Raw genomic sequence first — 17,138 nt, 5'->3', positions numbered from 1 at the left:
GCCACTGAGGGCGAAACGTAAGATAAGTATATTTGATTAGGTGTACTGATTGCCAGGTTGATTTTTAGTTTCCTTTTGAGTACATAGCTTGCTCTGATTGGGAGTTAATATTAACTCAGCAACTTTACCATTTTAAACTACAAGATTAATCCTGATAAAATTCTGAAGTTTAGATTATAGCTTATGAAAATACAAACGATCGACATTTACAACCTGCAAGAAAGTGATATGGATGTACTATCTACCATTCATCTGAAAAGCCCCCTAGTGGTACAGCGGTATGTCTGCGGAATTACAACGCTAGAAACCGGGTTTCGATACCAGTGTTGGGCAGAGCACAGATAGCTACAACCAAACAAGTCACTTAAAGCTCAGAATCTACTATTTTGTTTACCCGTTCTTCTGTTAAATAACTGTTTGAAGTTATAATATTATTAGAAACTAGAGCGGTGATCATATTCGGTCCTCAAAAAATACGAAAATGTGTCCGTATGTCCGTCGTTATCAAGGACCACGAACCACTTTTTTGGCAGGACAATGAGGACTATTATTCTACATAAGTTCATCAAAATCCGATTATTTTTGACTGATTTATAGAACAAAAATATAGTGTGAAAAACGGTCCCCCTGTTACCACATAGGAGTTTTTTGGATTTTCGTAACCTTGCTGTGACCTTGTCCCTCCAAAGTTGGGTAGTAGTCAAAATGTATGCTAACTTTTGTCTAAAACCATTCAGCCGAGAAATCTTGCTGATAAACACACACACACACAGGGGTGAAAACATAACCTCCGTCACCTTCGATAGCGGAGGTAATAATATATACATGAATTTAACTTTACGTTTAAAAGTCTTTGGGCTTATATATTTCTGTTATTCATGTATTATTATGTCCGACAGAAAGATCTGAAAATGTAGACCTAGAATCAAGACTATTGAACACGCACGCGCAACAAAGGAAAAAAATACACACGTGAGTTTGGAAACATAAAATTATTTATTCACATCACAACATTTATCTTATAAAACTGGCCAGACTACTATTCTACATGACCATTGTCTAGTTGCTGGATTCGAAAGTAGGAACTTTAAAGCTAACAAAAGATCAAAAACACAAAAGCTGGAAATAAATGATAAAGTCAAGAGAGAAAATTATGAAATACTCCGCTTTCATACTGAGGCAAAGACTTAGTGCGGTAACCCATAAGTCTTAAGGTTACATAATTCAGCCAGTACTTTAAGTACAATTCTAAGGTCGGTAGTTGTGTAAGAGGCTGACGAGTCAGCAAAAGTTTAAACCCTCTCTTCGGCCAGGTTATGTGAGAAGATAGAAGTTATGATTGGTCATGATGGACGCGTGGAAGATAAAACTAGATATAGCATGAGATTGGACAATAAAAATAATTTTTGTTAAATTTTATGTTATATATTTATTTTTTCTGCTATTACTTTGAACAACAATAGAAATATAGAAAGTGTAATTAACACTCGGGATACGTATAGTCTGGTACTTTTTGCATAGGGGCATTCTCGTGAGCGGGATCATCTAATAACAAGGGCATGGTGTAAAGATTTATTTAGGGTTCTGCAGTTTGTAAGAGTATTCTCGGGTGTTATACAGGAAAAGAGAGGAAATCTCCAAAGACGATGTTACGGGTTCGGAAACCGCATTTAACATACTAAAGTTGAAGATTACTGAGACTTACCAGAATATGTGCAAAAGAGGTACGGTCATGAAGTCCCTCAGTTGAGCTAAGTGATTGTAAGCTGATAGCTCTCCAGCAGGCATCCAATCCCCGTCACATCAAACATGCTCGCTTTTTCAGCCATGGGAGCGTTATAACGTGACGGTCAATCCCACTATTCGTTGGTAAAAGAGTAGCCCAAGAGTTGGCAGTGGGTGGTATTGACTACCTGCCTGCCCTCTAGTCTTTCACTGCTAAAATAGGGACGGCTAGCGCAGATAGCCTTCGTGTAGCTTTGCGCGAAATTCAAAATACAAACAAGCAAAAACACCTTCATCTATTTTTTTTTTTTTAGTAAAAAGGCAAAAAAAAAAAAAGACATTCTCACCTTTCAGCTTAGTGGGTCATTTCACTAACGTGCCAGAATATAACGTAGGGCATTTTCCACAGCTTCTACATGGCCACTCCGAGCGTTATTAGCAGTAGGGATATTTTTGTTTTTTCTGTACAGAAATAAATTCGCTTGCGTTTCGAAAGTTCAGAAACTCACTCAGATATGTTTTAGCAGCCTTAAAGTTAGGATGAGAAACGTGAGCTTCCAGGAATTTTGACTTGGACGCATTCAGTTCATAAGCATGTTTTGCAACGTATGTTACAGCAATACATAAAATGATGCCAAAGTATCACTACGGTACAGTTTACCACATCTATAGCTTAGAAATTGGTTAAAAAATTGGCTTAGTGATAATGATTTGTTTGTAAGTATTGAAAAGACCAACTTTATAATTTTTCCCAACAAAAATACTAATAATAAGCAAGTAAATATATGTAGTTTTTGAAAGATTTTTATCTGTAACAATGTGGGGTGTAACAATTGATGATAAATCAAATTGGTCTGAGCACATAAGAAGTATTAGAAAAATTGTTGCAAGATAGGTAGGTAGGACTAACAAAATAAGACGTCTAGTTGCTAAGAAATGTTTGATGTCTTTATATTGCACTTTTATTTATCTACATTTAATATACCTGAATACTTGTTGTGGAGGTTCATCAGAATAAAAATCCTTTATTGCTTATTAAGAAAAGACTTATGAGGGTAATTTTGGCTTCAAACTATCGAGATCCTGTACAACAGTTATTTCGTAAAAACAAAATATTAAATATTTATGTAATACGTTAGTATTTAGTGGTTAATTTTACGTTTATGACAAAAAATTATTATACTCTTTAACAATTTATAAAAATAACAAGGAATTTCACAGCGACGAAACTGTAACTAATGCTTTGATAATAAATACTACTTAAAAAATCATTAAATTAGTATTCAATAACTTATGTAGAAGGAAAAGTACGGAATATTATATTCAATAGTATAAGAGAAATGAACTAATTTAGAAATGTTAAGTCATGTTTCAAAACTATTTGTTAAACGTATGATTTATCTGGTTATTTTGTATTTAATTAAAAACAATTTACGATATTATTGTCAGTTGGTGGTATCTAACATATTACATGCTGTGTCATTTCTTGTATTTATATAGGTGTTTCTATTAATAATGCTTCTTTCCTGTTAGAGAAGATGCACTTTCTATAAGTATTATTTTTTTGTGTGTCTCTCCTTTTCATGAACTAGATTGATTGTAGTTAAAATTATTAATTATTAACAAAATTGCGCTGAATTCTACATTATATAAAACAAACTGTCAAAGTAAAGGATGGCAAAAGTCTACATCCTATAAAACAAGCTACCAAAATAAACGACGTTACAAATTCTACATCATTTTATAAAGCAAACTGTCAAAGTATACGATGGTATAAATTCTATAACGTATAAAAAAGTATAGAATGGTACAAATACTACATTGTATAAAACAAACTGTCAAAGTATAGAATGGTACGAATACTACATTGTATAAAACAAACTGTCAAAGTATAGAATGGTACGAATACTACATTGTATAAAACAAACTGTCAAAATATAGAATGGTACGAATACTACATTGTATAAAACAAACTGTCAAAGTAAAGAATGGTACAAATTCTACATTATATGAAAACAAACTGTCAAAGTAAAGAATGGTATAAATTCAACATTATATAAAACAGACTGTCAAAGTAAAGAATGGTACAAATTCTACATTGTATAAAAACAAACTGTCAAAATAAAGAATGGTACAAATTCAACATTATATAAAGCAGACTGTCAAAGTAAAGAATGGTACAAATTCTATATTCAAATGAAATTGTTTTTATATTTAAGTGTGAAAATAATTGTTTTTCAAATACATATGTTTAACAATTTTTTTATAAACAACTGACCTTTTTTCATGCATCTGTTTTTTAGTGCATCAAATAATTGTTTTTCTGTAAAACTTCCCAGTTTACGCTACTTGTTTGTTAATCGACTATAATAAAATATTTCGAAACGCAATACACACTTTTTGAAGTAAAACAGAAGCATAAAAACTATTAATTCGTAGTAATTAAAATTTTATTAGCTTGAATTTTTTTATCATACAAACACAAATATGAAAGCCTGTGTTAAAAATATAAAATATATTACTTTTTGAAGTCCATGAAAAGAGGGTTCAGTTCTTTCTTTCCTGTTTCACTTCTCCTTCACTAGGCTACTAATATATATATATCACTATTTCTTATTCATGTCTTCATTATGTCACTTAAGATAAAAAGCACGTGTCTTATCAACTATGCATTCATGATGGCGTTGCCAACTAGGATCAAGGCCATATTCAAATTACGTTAATTGATGGGATTTAGCAGCTTTGACAGTAACGTCAGTTGATGGAGGCCATAATGACGTAGCTGAAAGTTCTGTTAAACATGAAATTAGTCAAATGATGTGAACACAAACGCGGGAACGAATTTCAAACTGAGGGTTCTGAAAATAGGGCTGGGGCGTATATTTTTTTAAATGGTAGGGGCGAAGCTCTACACTCAGCAACCCTACTTCTCGCGTTCTATTTTACTTCACTTCAAAGGGGGAGTTATTTTAGTGTCAATAATGTAAGTGGGGGTTATGTTAATACACAAATTTTGTTGCTAATGAAAGTGTTTTTTATTCTGTGGTTTAGTAGAAAAAGAGATTAATTTTACAATTAACATTAAGTTGGCAGCTAATAAAGAGAGTTATGGCAGTCTCGTGAGATATTTGAAGCAAGCTCAGAGTCAGTGATTAAACTCGTGACGAGTTGCAGTTGTTACTAATATTTACTTTGATTCGGATGAAAATATACCACGTGTCTATTGTATCGGAATTAGGTAATGACGTAATGTTAATATCCGATTCACTTGATGGTGAGAACAATAATAGTGATCAGGTGATTAGAATAATGTAATTCATTTGAAGATGAAAGTTCGGTTAATGTGCAGTTTAGATAAACTTGCTCAGTTATTACAAAAATCATGTTCAGTTAACAGCGAAAGTAGTCTTAGAACCGACATGTTCAGAACATTATCATGGTAATTATATTAGTTTCAGGCATTAATTCCCGAGAAGGACAATATAAATGTCTAAGGCGAGAGTAATGTTAATATTCGGGTTATATTGTTGGCCACTGACTAATATTGATATCGGATTGAATTAGAGAAATCATGTTGTCTCTGTTACACTAAAGATAATAGTAATATTATTTTCCAAACGTAACGCTGACAGTAACGAACATGTTCATTTCCAGGTCTAAACAATAGTGAAAACCCCGCACCTGCAGTTCATGTCTAACTTTTCTTGGTAGTCTGAATGATATTACCGTTCAATAACTTGGACGTGAGAGTAATGGAGCCAGAATAATATGAATGTTAAATCACTTAGACATGAAAGTAAAGTAGTAAGAATACTGTGACTGTTAAATCACTTGGACGTCAGAGTAATGTAGTCAGAATAATATTACTGTCAGATTATTCTGACTTGAAAATAAGTTAGTCATTAATATAATTGTCAGATTAGTAGTCAGAAGAACGTTGTTGGTAGATTAATTTGACGTAAGAATAATTACGAAAACCAAATAATTAAGCATTTTATTGAATACTTACTTTAATGTAACTTTGATACGGTAAAATTCAACGCAAATTAACTGTTATTTCAATTTTCAAGTTCAATATGTTTAGGGCGGAAGTCCTTCCTCAGATTAGTTCAAAATCTGTTCATCTGAGGAAGAGGTTCTATCCAAAACGTTGTGTACTTGAAAAATTAGATGAAAATATTAGTTAATTTGTGCTAATAATGGCTGGAGACGGCTTGAATGGGTAATGAAGAAAAACTTTAATATAACAGCACAAAACCTTGTCGAAACGTTGTACATTTGCTGTTATATTAAAGTTTTTCTTCATTTCCCATTCAAGCCGTCTCCAGCCATTATTAGTCTCAAAGTGGGTTCCTCGTCATTGAATTTTAATACTCCATATATTTATGGACAAATTTGATGTTTTATATGTGAAAGACATAATCTTTAATGAAAGACTGCCAAATATTGGTTGGATGACAGCCATTCACAGTGTAAACTATTAATTTCTATTTCATTTAATAGAGGGAGAGAAATCCTATAACATTTGCATTTTAATACTATATTATATACTGTTTCCTTAATTATTTCTAATTCTGTACATATCAAGCAAAATAAATCATAAAAACTATATAAAGTATGACTACAAACATTATCATCAACAAACTGTTCAGTAATTCTAAGAATTTGTGAATGAAAGCAAAGAAGAATATTTTATAATATGTCAACCGCACTACATCTGAAATATCCAGTGTAGACAAAGCCTTTTGTCCAATAACAGGGCTCATCAGGTGGGTTGGGATCTGATGGACATGGTAGTGCAGAAATAAGCTATAAAAATTAGGAAGATCCATTATACATTAATTAATTTTGAATTAGCTATGTTTCATCAGCTTTTGTTTAAAAGTTTGATCTTGAAAACTTCATTTCGTATTATCACTAGTTTCTTGATATCATACAGATACATCAGTTTCTGTTTACAGGACAACTTCAGCTATAGTGTTTTGGCAGTGGGTTAACCAGTCTTTCAATGCACTAGTGAATTATACAAACAGGAATGCTCAGTCTGAACTCAACCTAGGGTAAGTTCAATTGGAGAAAAATTTATATTTCTATATTTATTAATTATTATATTACCTAAAAACTTTCATTTTGAATTGTCCAAAAGTGCAATAAGTAAGTTCTGATTCTTGGTATCTTTTCATGGTATGCTCTGGTTATGAGTTAGATTGCACTTGATATACTGGAGGATCACATTGTTTTACTTTATGTTAGTAAATAGTACACAATTTCTGAGATGTGTGCTGTCTATTCTTTATTTTAGATGCTGCTTTTTACTTCCTTTATACATCAAATTGCACTTGTCACTGTGGCAATTATATCATGCATCACATATACAGTTTAGATATTTGATTCTTTACCATAAATAAATTCTTGAGACATAATTTAACTTAAACACATTTCTCTGTTGTTTTTGTGGTTGGTTTTAAGGTTATTTCTTAATTGCTTCCTGATTCCGATAAGGTACCTTACCTCTTCCCACATAATTAGCTATTCTCATTCAGTGCTGCCCTCTGTGTAAAAAAATATTTTTAATGCATGCCACAAGCCTTTTGCCTTCCCTCCATTGGAAACGACTCATTCCAATGTGTGTCTCATGCAAATTACTATGCAAAACCCTCCACCAATGAGAGTGCTGCAAAAGACTTGTAATGTTTACTGATAGACTGCAAAATTTCATGAATATACACATATGTTATCAAAAGGTATAGTATGGCTAATCTCATGGTTACTTTAACAATTACAAATTAGGTGCAATGCACCTAGCCTGTATGGAAAGAGTTAATTAATACTGTAACTATTGAAAGTTAAATCAAAAAAGGAAAATTGTTAGCTGAAAGGCATGTGGAACTATATGATTACTCAAAAGATTTATCATGTAAAACTCCTTGACATTATTTTCAACATTTTCAAATCCACTCAAATAACTGATATCTTCCTACCTGCTAAACAGAGGAAATGTGAACAATTAGTATTTATTGTCACTCACAGTCACCTTTCTTTACATGTTTCCAAAATTAACAGAATAATTATAACATATTATCTCACAGTCCTGAACTTAAACACATTTCATCTAATTTTCTTGATCTCTTAGAGGATAAAATTACTTGTGCTCATATATATGTCATAGGGTAAGCTAGGGTATAGGCTAATTTTCTCAACCATCCCTATTAGAAAATAAAGTATTTAATTTCAAATGCCTCAACCATTAGAGACTTTTCTCTTGAAAGCAAGATAATTGAACAATAAGACTCATAATTAAAATATTGTAATATAACTATATGAGTAATCATCAAAAGGGTTTTTAATTGCAAAGTTAATATTTTGACTAATACCTCAGTAATGTTTAGAAGGATATTTAAAATCCAGTTTTTATACTTGTGTCTTATTTTTCTCAATAATCACATATTATTTATATATTTCAAGAAGATGGAATTGAGAAAAATAATCCAAACTACTGTTGATCACTGATCACCAATATTTTTCTGTACTATATTGCATTCAACTAATTTTTGACTCAAGTTACATTACTTACTAGATGGAGTACGTATCTGTTGGAATGGGTGAAATAAAAACTTGTTTGTAACAAAGGATAGGAAATTGTGTTTCTATTTTTTTTCTTAACATAATAAACATGAAAGGTGCAATAAAAATACGTAAAAGTACCAATACTGAAAAGAAAGATATACTGTTTTCAAGAATTCTATCAATATGAAATCAGATAAGGGGGTCCACCTCATGACCTTCCTCATATCAACCCATATCACTGTGTGAAGTTTGGTGCTGACTGATCAAAAAATTTGGAAACGTACAAGGAACAGATACATTCACACACATATGGACGTTTATTTATAGAGGTTTATATTAGTTTGGTGGAATGCAGATACAATGCGGTATATTAGCCAGGTGTTAAACACCTGATACAGTCCTATTCTCATTAAGACATAAATGTATACAAATTTAACAAATAATGAGCATTTTACAGTGTCATGGCTTTTGAATTATGAACTATATTGCAATAAACATTACATAAGTAACTAGATAGCACCTTTTCATCATTAAACTATCTCGGAGACTTAGTATTACAATTGCTGTAGCAGGAAATTAGTGTCATGTCTTTTGATCACCTCATGGTTGGTGTTACTGCAAATGTTCTTTCACTTATATAACTTTATTAGGCAATAATGAAGTATATTTGTGTGTACCAATGCAATATCGACTGGAGGTGTGTAGGTTCACTAGTGGTGTTTAGTCTAGCTTTCATCCTTTTACTAGCTCAAGCACTATCACATTTATACAGTTGAAAGCTAAGAAAATAAGTATGTATGATGTAACTAAGAGCAGTTGTTGAAGGCTAGTGAACTTTTGTTACTTCCACATCTTTAAGAACTTCATTTTTGTACTTGTGTAAAAGTATGCTTATTAACATAAGTTAACTAGTGCAGAGCTATGAGCAGAGAATTATTTAATCTACATGTTTGGTTTCAATTTCTCTATTTCATGTTCTAAATGTTCCTTAAATTTGTCAGTAGTTAATCTTTACCTCACATGGGGTTAAGATCTTCAGAAGTAGTGCCTATCTTCTTGAAAGGACCTTTCTGCTTTGGCTTAAGTTTGATGCAGTATGATACTTCTTATATTTATCTTTGGGATTATATGTATTTAGTAGAACTTATATAATTTGAGAGTAAACTTATTTTCTCATCCATGAGCTGTACATTTTGGATAACAATTTTTTTAACTGAGAGTCTCAGGTTTTGAAATAATTCTGCCTTTCTTCTACCTGTGAAGTAAAAAAAAAAAACATTACTGTTGACTCTACTTGTCTAGTACATAGTAAAGCCAAATACCAAGGATTCTAATCCAGTTCAAATAAAGTGGCTGAGAGATAATTGTATAAGTTTCATACAAGTCTCCCATTTTGTTTTTTCTCTCAAGGAACAGTACATAATTAAATGTCAGTGTGGTAGCTGTAAAAGTTACTGCATGACAAAAACAAATACTGATTTGTCCATTCATGCATGTTGATCAGTTATGTGGTCATTGAACCAGAGATGAGACATTGTGTTTTTCTAAGAATATGACCTAAAAGTGAAGTAGCATTGTGTATGTAAGATGCAAATGAAAAGAAAGAGTAGTATTGAAGTAATAACAGGTTACAAGAATATATATGTGTGTGCAAGATGTTATGCCCAGAAGAACTGGGAGATTTATCAACAAAAGCACGTATTGATAAAGGAACTATAAAGAGCAAAATATTAATAAAACATTTGAGAAATGAAATTCAATAATAATTGTTCAATATATATATAACTGAGACCACAAAATAGAAAGTAAAGTATTAGCTATATAAATAAATGTCAATATGTGTGTGTGTATCTGTTCCTTACACATTTCCACTTTTCTTGATCAATCAGCACCAAACTTGACACTGTGATACAGGATGACATTAGGAAGGTCGTGTGTGGTTGGGGTGGGGTTGGACCCCTATATATATCTATATAAATAAATGACAGTATATATATATATGTGTGTGTATCTATTCCTTATACGTTTCCACATTTCTTGATCAATTAATACCAAACGTGACACAGTGATACAAGATGACATGTATATCCCCCAGCATTAGAATGAATTATGTAACCACTGTAATTAGAATTCTTGAAAACAGTATTGGTACCTTTATGTATTTTTATTGCACTTTTAATGTTTATTATGTTAATAAAAAAATTGTAGAAGCACAATTTCCTATCCTATTACAAATGAGTTTATATTTCACTCATCCAATGGATGGGTACTCCAGATAGTACAGAAATTAGTTTCAAAACAGAATTTTCTGAGAGTTTTCAGAAAGATTTTAAGTTAAAAGAGGGATATTAATACTGTGGTCAAGGTTCATGTTGTATGAGGTGTTTAAAATGTTGATTCAGTAGGCCTTTCTTTTATTTCTGTGTCAATTCTTGATTTAAATACAATTTCAACACCAATGAGAACTATGTCACTGGTGGAGTGGTCAAGCTGATTAAAGTGTAGAGCACCTGGAAGGCCTTTTCTTAGTCTTGACAGAGGATTTATGGTTAATTAACTGTTCTATAAGAATAGTCTGGGTTTGTACAACTTACTGATAATTGCAGTTATTGAACTGTGTTTTGATTTTTAAAACATATTTGTTTTATTATGCTGTGATGGGTTTTTCAATGTTGATCAAAGAAAATACTCATGATTTTATAAACTTAAAAGTATGAAATTTGATTTTATTACAAGGGGAATGTTCATTTTGTGACAGTATAATTCACTTATGTGTAAATGATGATATTTGTATGGCTTTTGTTTTTTCAGAATGAAACAATAGGAATTTTGGAGAAGATTTTCTCAGGCATTCACTGAACTTTAAAAGATGTAAATGTTTTGTAAGAATTTGTGAAGCATTTATAAGTTTTTGGTAATATGTGATAACCGAGGAACTCTTAAAATGCTTGGGGACTGGTTGAGGGCATCAACATGTGAAATTTTGTCAGTTTTTTAGTTTGTTTTCCTATTTCACATAGTTTATAACTTCTTTGTTTTCTGGTTATTTTTTAGCATCTTGGTGTGTATTTTGTCATCACTACTGTCAGTTCATATCTTTTTCATGTGAAGGAGTTGATTGGAATTAATATGTTATTTGATTTGGCCAGATCACATGCTTGGTAGTGGAGATATTGTGGTCTGTCTATTTGCATAAACCAGTTTGTAGAAGCTATCTTTTTAATGATACAGTGACATCAAGAAAATGTATTTGTCCGTAAGAATATTCAAGTGTGAATTTGACTTAATGATGCATGACACTTGCATATGAAATAAAGTTTGAGGGACTTGGTGTCAGCAGTTCAAAAGAATATCTCACCACTGTTTCATTTCAACTGCTGCTCAAATCAGTTTTAGTTTACCTGAGGGAGGAAAAGTACGTATTTAATTTTTTATAAGTTCTTATACCTTAAAGCTTATACCACTCTCATTAACTCAGTTCTGCATTTCTGTATAATGAAATTTAATTGCAATAAATTCTGTTGCATTCACAAGTTTATTTCTGCAGTAGTGGGATGAATGTCTATTTGTATTACCCATGTCAATATTATATTATTATTGATATTGAACAGTAGTCCTTTGACAATCCTGTAATTTAGTGAAATGCATAATTATTGTTCATTAATTTGGTAAGTGTATCATTTAAAACTGATTTTATTTTTGTTTTCCAGGCCTTTTTGTTTATGTTACTCCAACTAACTGAAATAAGGGTTTCAGATAGAACTTTTGATAAATGGTCTTCTAATTCAGTTACACCTTTTTTTTCTGGCTATCTTTCATACAATGTAGATATGCTACAACTAATTTTAATTTGTTGTTATACCTATCATGTGAAATTATGTAATCCATTACTACTATTGTTTGTGTTGTTCTGAGTATATGTAAAATTAGTGTATTTATGATGCTGCCATTGGCAAAGTCTTCTTAGGGAGTATTTGTTGTAGGGTATCCTTAAATTCTACTAGCTGAATCTGAAGTTTATCCAACAAATGCTTAAACTGTTTAAAAGAGATAAACTTCACTCAGTCCATTAGTCACTTGATAGTATGAAGTTACTTTTTATCTAAGAAAACTATTCCTATTTTGTTTTTTGTGGTGGGGTGAACACTTGCTTGACATTTTATACATTAGAAACAGTACCATCAAATTCTGAAAAAACACATTCCTTTACAAGTGAGAATAAACAGTAAAAACTAAGAAATTAACTTGGTTATAGACTCACATGATGAAGAATTGTAAAATAAGCTTAACTCAATGCTGAAAAATCTGTATATTTTAAATTTTTGTGGGGGTGAACATTTTTAAACATTTAAAGAAAATAATGCCCCTGGGTAGTTTTCCAGCTCCAGACAACCTCTACTGACACTTTTCATGTATTGGATTTGATTTTACTACCAGCATTTTGTATATTTAAAATATTATTATTTTGTTTTTCATTCTTCTTTCTAAGTTTGATTTCATTACCTATTATTTATGATTTTTATTAAATTCTATTTGTTTGCCCCCTAGTGGGACAGTGGTAAGATCACAGAGTTACAGTGCTAAAATCTGAGGTTTGATACCTTATGATGGACACAGCAGATAACCCAGTGTGACTTTGCTAAAAAATACAAACAATCTATTTGTTGTACTTTAATTTTTTATTGTTTTGTTATTCATTTTATTTGTTGTTTTTTACATTCCTTCCATAATGCACTTATGTTCTCTTATTGATTCCTTCAAAACTGGATGTTTCTTGTATTTTCTTTGTTTCAATACTTTTGTACTTTCTTTATGTTGAATCTCATCTAACTGTGATTTGGAAATATACTTCCATTTCTGTGTATCAATACCTTCTTTTATTTTGATTTGGATATGGTGTGCCCTAATGAAGGTCATTTGGCCAAAATAATCACCATGTAATTCTCCCCTTACAACAAATTTGATTATTTTTTTATATATTCATGCTCATCATGTTGTAGCTGAATTTATTTGTTATTCATATTACTTGTATGTATTGTTTTGTATATTTTTTAAATACATTGGTTAATGTTATGAACATCATATATGAAGACTGAATATTTCAGGTTTTGTGCTAGATAATATGGTTGAATTATGTAAATCAAAAGAATATCTTTTATCTATAGACAGAAACTGTAAAGCATATGTATTTTCTATGTATATATATAATCATACCTATTTCATTTCTGTAACACTATTTGATATATATTTACCAAATTTTTTTTTATCTGTTTTTAGGAAAATTGCATTTGCTTACATATCTGCAACAACGAGTGCAGTGATAACAGCTGTAGGTCTAAAGAACTTCTTAAAGCATGTGAGTTACATTATTTGTATGGTGAAAGTAAAAAATAAAGTTCTTTAAAATTAGTGGTAATTTTATGATTCCAATACGGTCCTTCCCTATGCATTGCTAAAAATCTTTAATGCTTAGTACACCTGTCTGTATTCCCCACAAATTTCGCACCACTTTTGAAAATGTATATTACGTGTGACCACCTACCACCAGTTGTAGTGTGGCACCTATATTGGTGCAACTAGCTTCCTGTAATGTTCCCACTCAATCCTCACTTTCTCAACTGACACAGCATCATTTAGACACGTGTTTTTTCACATGTGACTACCATTTACATTTGTACTTCAATGACATTTCAATACATTTATCACCAGTTTTCTTTTACTCTTTGCATTCAATTGTTTTCTTTTTTTTTATATTTGTTTATTGTTACCGAATTATATGATAACTTAGAATGACTTTGCAATTCAATCTATTGACAATGGAAATTCCCGTTATGGTAGACAAGGCTTATGTTATGACTATCCAGGTATTGGGTTTGACTTTATCTGCTAAAGAGGTACAGGCCTTAATGTACTTAGGGAGATTCCTAAGATTGGCCAGCAATTTCTTCTCATTTTCAACCTAACAATGTTTTTGAGGATGAATACAATCCAGGAGACAAAAACTGGATTGTCTTTTTCTAGCACCTTTTTATTTTGGTCTATCACACACTACACCTTTTCCGTTACAGCTGGTCAATCATCTATGTGGTCTGCTACAGGTTTCCTTTTTCTTGTAGGCTATTATAACAGGTGTTGCTGCAGAGCAGAGACAATGTATCACACAAAACTACATAGTGTCGTACATAAACATACTTTGAAACAAATGATACTTTCACCTTACCTTCTGGAATTACTTCAAAGTCTTAAAAGGAGAGCCATACATTTTAATTCCTTACCACAGTTCAATCTATTCGTTTTGAGAAAATAATAACTTACAGTCAATAAAACTCCTCCAATTTCTCCACCAAATGGGCCATAAGCAAATAAACCTGTAGAGGTTTCTTTAAATGAAAAAAATGACAATAGAGTCAGTTGGTATATGGTAAACAATAATTAACTAATGATTGCTGTTACATTAAGAAAACATTCAAAATGGATTAAAAACAATGCTATTGTACATTATTTATGTGTTTTTGGACATATGACTACTCTCACATGGACATTTGAGGTTGATATTGGTTACAAACATTACAGTTTAGAAGCTGCAGTTCATACATTTTGCCACTTTTATGTTTATCATTCATCACATATTGTTGCAAGATTTGTGATGCATGTAATGTAACAGTATGTATACTCACAGCTTCTTGTGTTTCAGTATCAATTAAGTGCAGTTGAAAACTTTTGAGAAGCTTTGTGTAAGAATGGCTAATGATACTACAAGAGTCAGGTGCTTCATGTACTTTCCTAAACTGCCTTGGGACATGATATTTGGCCATATTTATCCATACATGCAACTCAGAATACCAAGACTTATCTAAGTTGTGGTTTTATTAAATGTATAAGCTGCTAAATTCACATTAACTTCAGACTAAACCTACACATCAGAGTACAAGGTGAAAAGACATAGAGTGAAAATAACAAGAGATAGGAACTATGGAACCAGTTTATAATACAGGCCAAGTACTGTTAATCATCATCACAGTTGCAAGAAATAATGAAACAAGTTGTTATATGAAATATCTGTGAGCATTACTTTAACATTTCTTACTATCTATCTTCAAAATCAGTGACACGTCAGATATCATATCTTCAAGTCTCAAGAATAGAAATACATTCAATACCTGTCATGTATTGCTATTCCAAGAAATCTTTAAAGAAGGTTACACATCAAGACGTCTTTGATTCTCTTTGTTAATTGAGTACACTGGATAGGAAGTCATTATGTATATGAATTATAAATGTGCTTACTCTTCTCAGTTTCTGAAGAAACAACAAATGCCAAGTTTTTCTCACCATAACATTCAGATGATTACTATATAGTTGTTCTTATGTCTAGTTCAATATCACAGTAGTAGTAGTAGACAAGATTATCAGGTTCCATGATATATAACATATGCAACTTTATTATTTTGGTTTTATTTTGTTCATGGCAGGTGTTTAGTTTTAAATGGAAAGAAACTTTCTTCAACTGGTGTGTTCAAGAATATTAGATTAGTATCCCTCTTTGCCCCCCTCATGAAAATTATTTTAATCAAAATGAGCTTAATAATAACTGTATTAGGATATTAGTCTTGATATCAATTTGTCTATGAGAACTGGTGAAGGCAGAGATGACCAGTGAAAGCAAAAATGGTGTAGTGAAAGTCAAGGCTGGTATTCTGGATTTCAAAAGTTATCGACAAACATTGACAGCCAATATGTTTTATGTATGGGTTATGGAGTCATTCTTTTTATCAAAAACGATTTTAAGTGTTTTCCATAATATATTTGTAAGCATTCAATGGTATAATCAGCATGCTTAGTTTCAATAAAATGCTGTTGACATATTAACCCTCTCAGTACAGGGTCGGTTAATTTGACCAAGTCATGTGACCTTTGGTACTCATTTAAAGTCTTTATAAGTTTAATACTTACAACTCTCAATATATTGGGTATATCTTCATGAAATTTGGCAGTCTTTCAGTTAATATTACAAGTCTTTCATATACAAAAACTCATATTTCTTAGTGAAGTATTTTTCATAAAATAAAATAAATATTTGTCCATGAATATATTCAGTATTTGTTTTGAATAGTCCGTGTGCAAAGTAATTTTCATGTTAAAGTTAAAAATACTCTTCCTCATTTCAAAAATCTCAAATTTCCTTTGTGTAATCCCTAAAAGTAAAACTTCCTAAATGCATTTAAAACGTTTTTTTCAGTAAAGACATATAGTTTATCTGTTATTTTCTCTACCCTATCTCAAAACGGGATTGGTCAATTCTTAAATTAAGAAACTGAGTAATGTATAGTACTAAATTAGAATCTACAGTTTGATACCAAATTTACTGACATAAAATTATTAAACAGTAGTTCAATAAAAGTTTGAATGCAAGTCAACAAACAAGATGATATGACCTTTCACCCGTAACCCGTAAATAATCCAGAAAAAAATTCAAAGTTGTAAAGCAATATTGAATCCCATGTTCCTGTTAGGAGTGAGAAAAAACTATGAAAGGAAATTGAAACTGATAATATGATAAAATAAGTAACAATAATAATATAATTAAAATTGTTCATGAAGCATGCCTCTGAGCAGCTTGTTGGTAATGTAATACAATAGCATAACATGAGCTGTACATTCCCCAAGTGATTTACAACTTATAATGGTGCTGATATTAGTTAGACATGATTCAAAGGGCAATAAAATAATAAAATTTATTATGAATAGATGTATAATGTTATGAACTTAGAGCTACTTAGGATACATGAATGTAGTTTTATGTTACAATTTGAAGTCATTTTAGAAAGAAAAAACGATTATTTAGG

The 17,138-nt window shown here is 31.3% G+C and overlaps 1 protein-coding gene across 6 annotated transcripts in view; it reads left to right on the top strand.

The window, feature by feature from the left end:
• Window positions 1–17,138, top strand: part of LOC106460528 (sideroflexin-2-like) — a 108,474-nt gene that overhangs the window by 37,818 nt on the left and 53,518 nt on the right. For all 6 annotated transcript variants that reach the window (XM_022387276.1, XM_022387274.1, XM_022387275.1 and 3 more), the window contains exons 4-5: window positions 6,687–6,785; window positions 13,570–13,648. In XM_022387276.1, coding sequence (XP_022242984.1) covers window positions 6,687–6,785; window positions 13,570–13,648 — 178 coding nt within the window. The remainder of the gene's footprint in view (window positions 1–6,686; window positions 6,786–13,569; window positions 13,649–17,138) is intronic.

Source organism: Limulus polyphemus, unplaced genomic scaffold (genome assembly GCF_000517525.1).
Source record: "Limulus polyphemus unplaced genomic scaffold, Limulus_polyphemus-2.1.2 Scaffold787, whole genome shotgun sequence".
In the NCBI taxonomy this organism is placed as follows: Eukaryota; Metazoa; Arthropoda; class Merostomata; order Xiphosura; family Limulidae; genus Limulus; species Limulus polyphemus.
The sequence above is the reverse complement of the archived record's forward strand: the minus strand, read 5'-3'. Positions and strand labels throughout refer to the sequence as shown.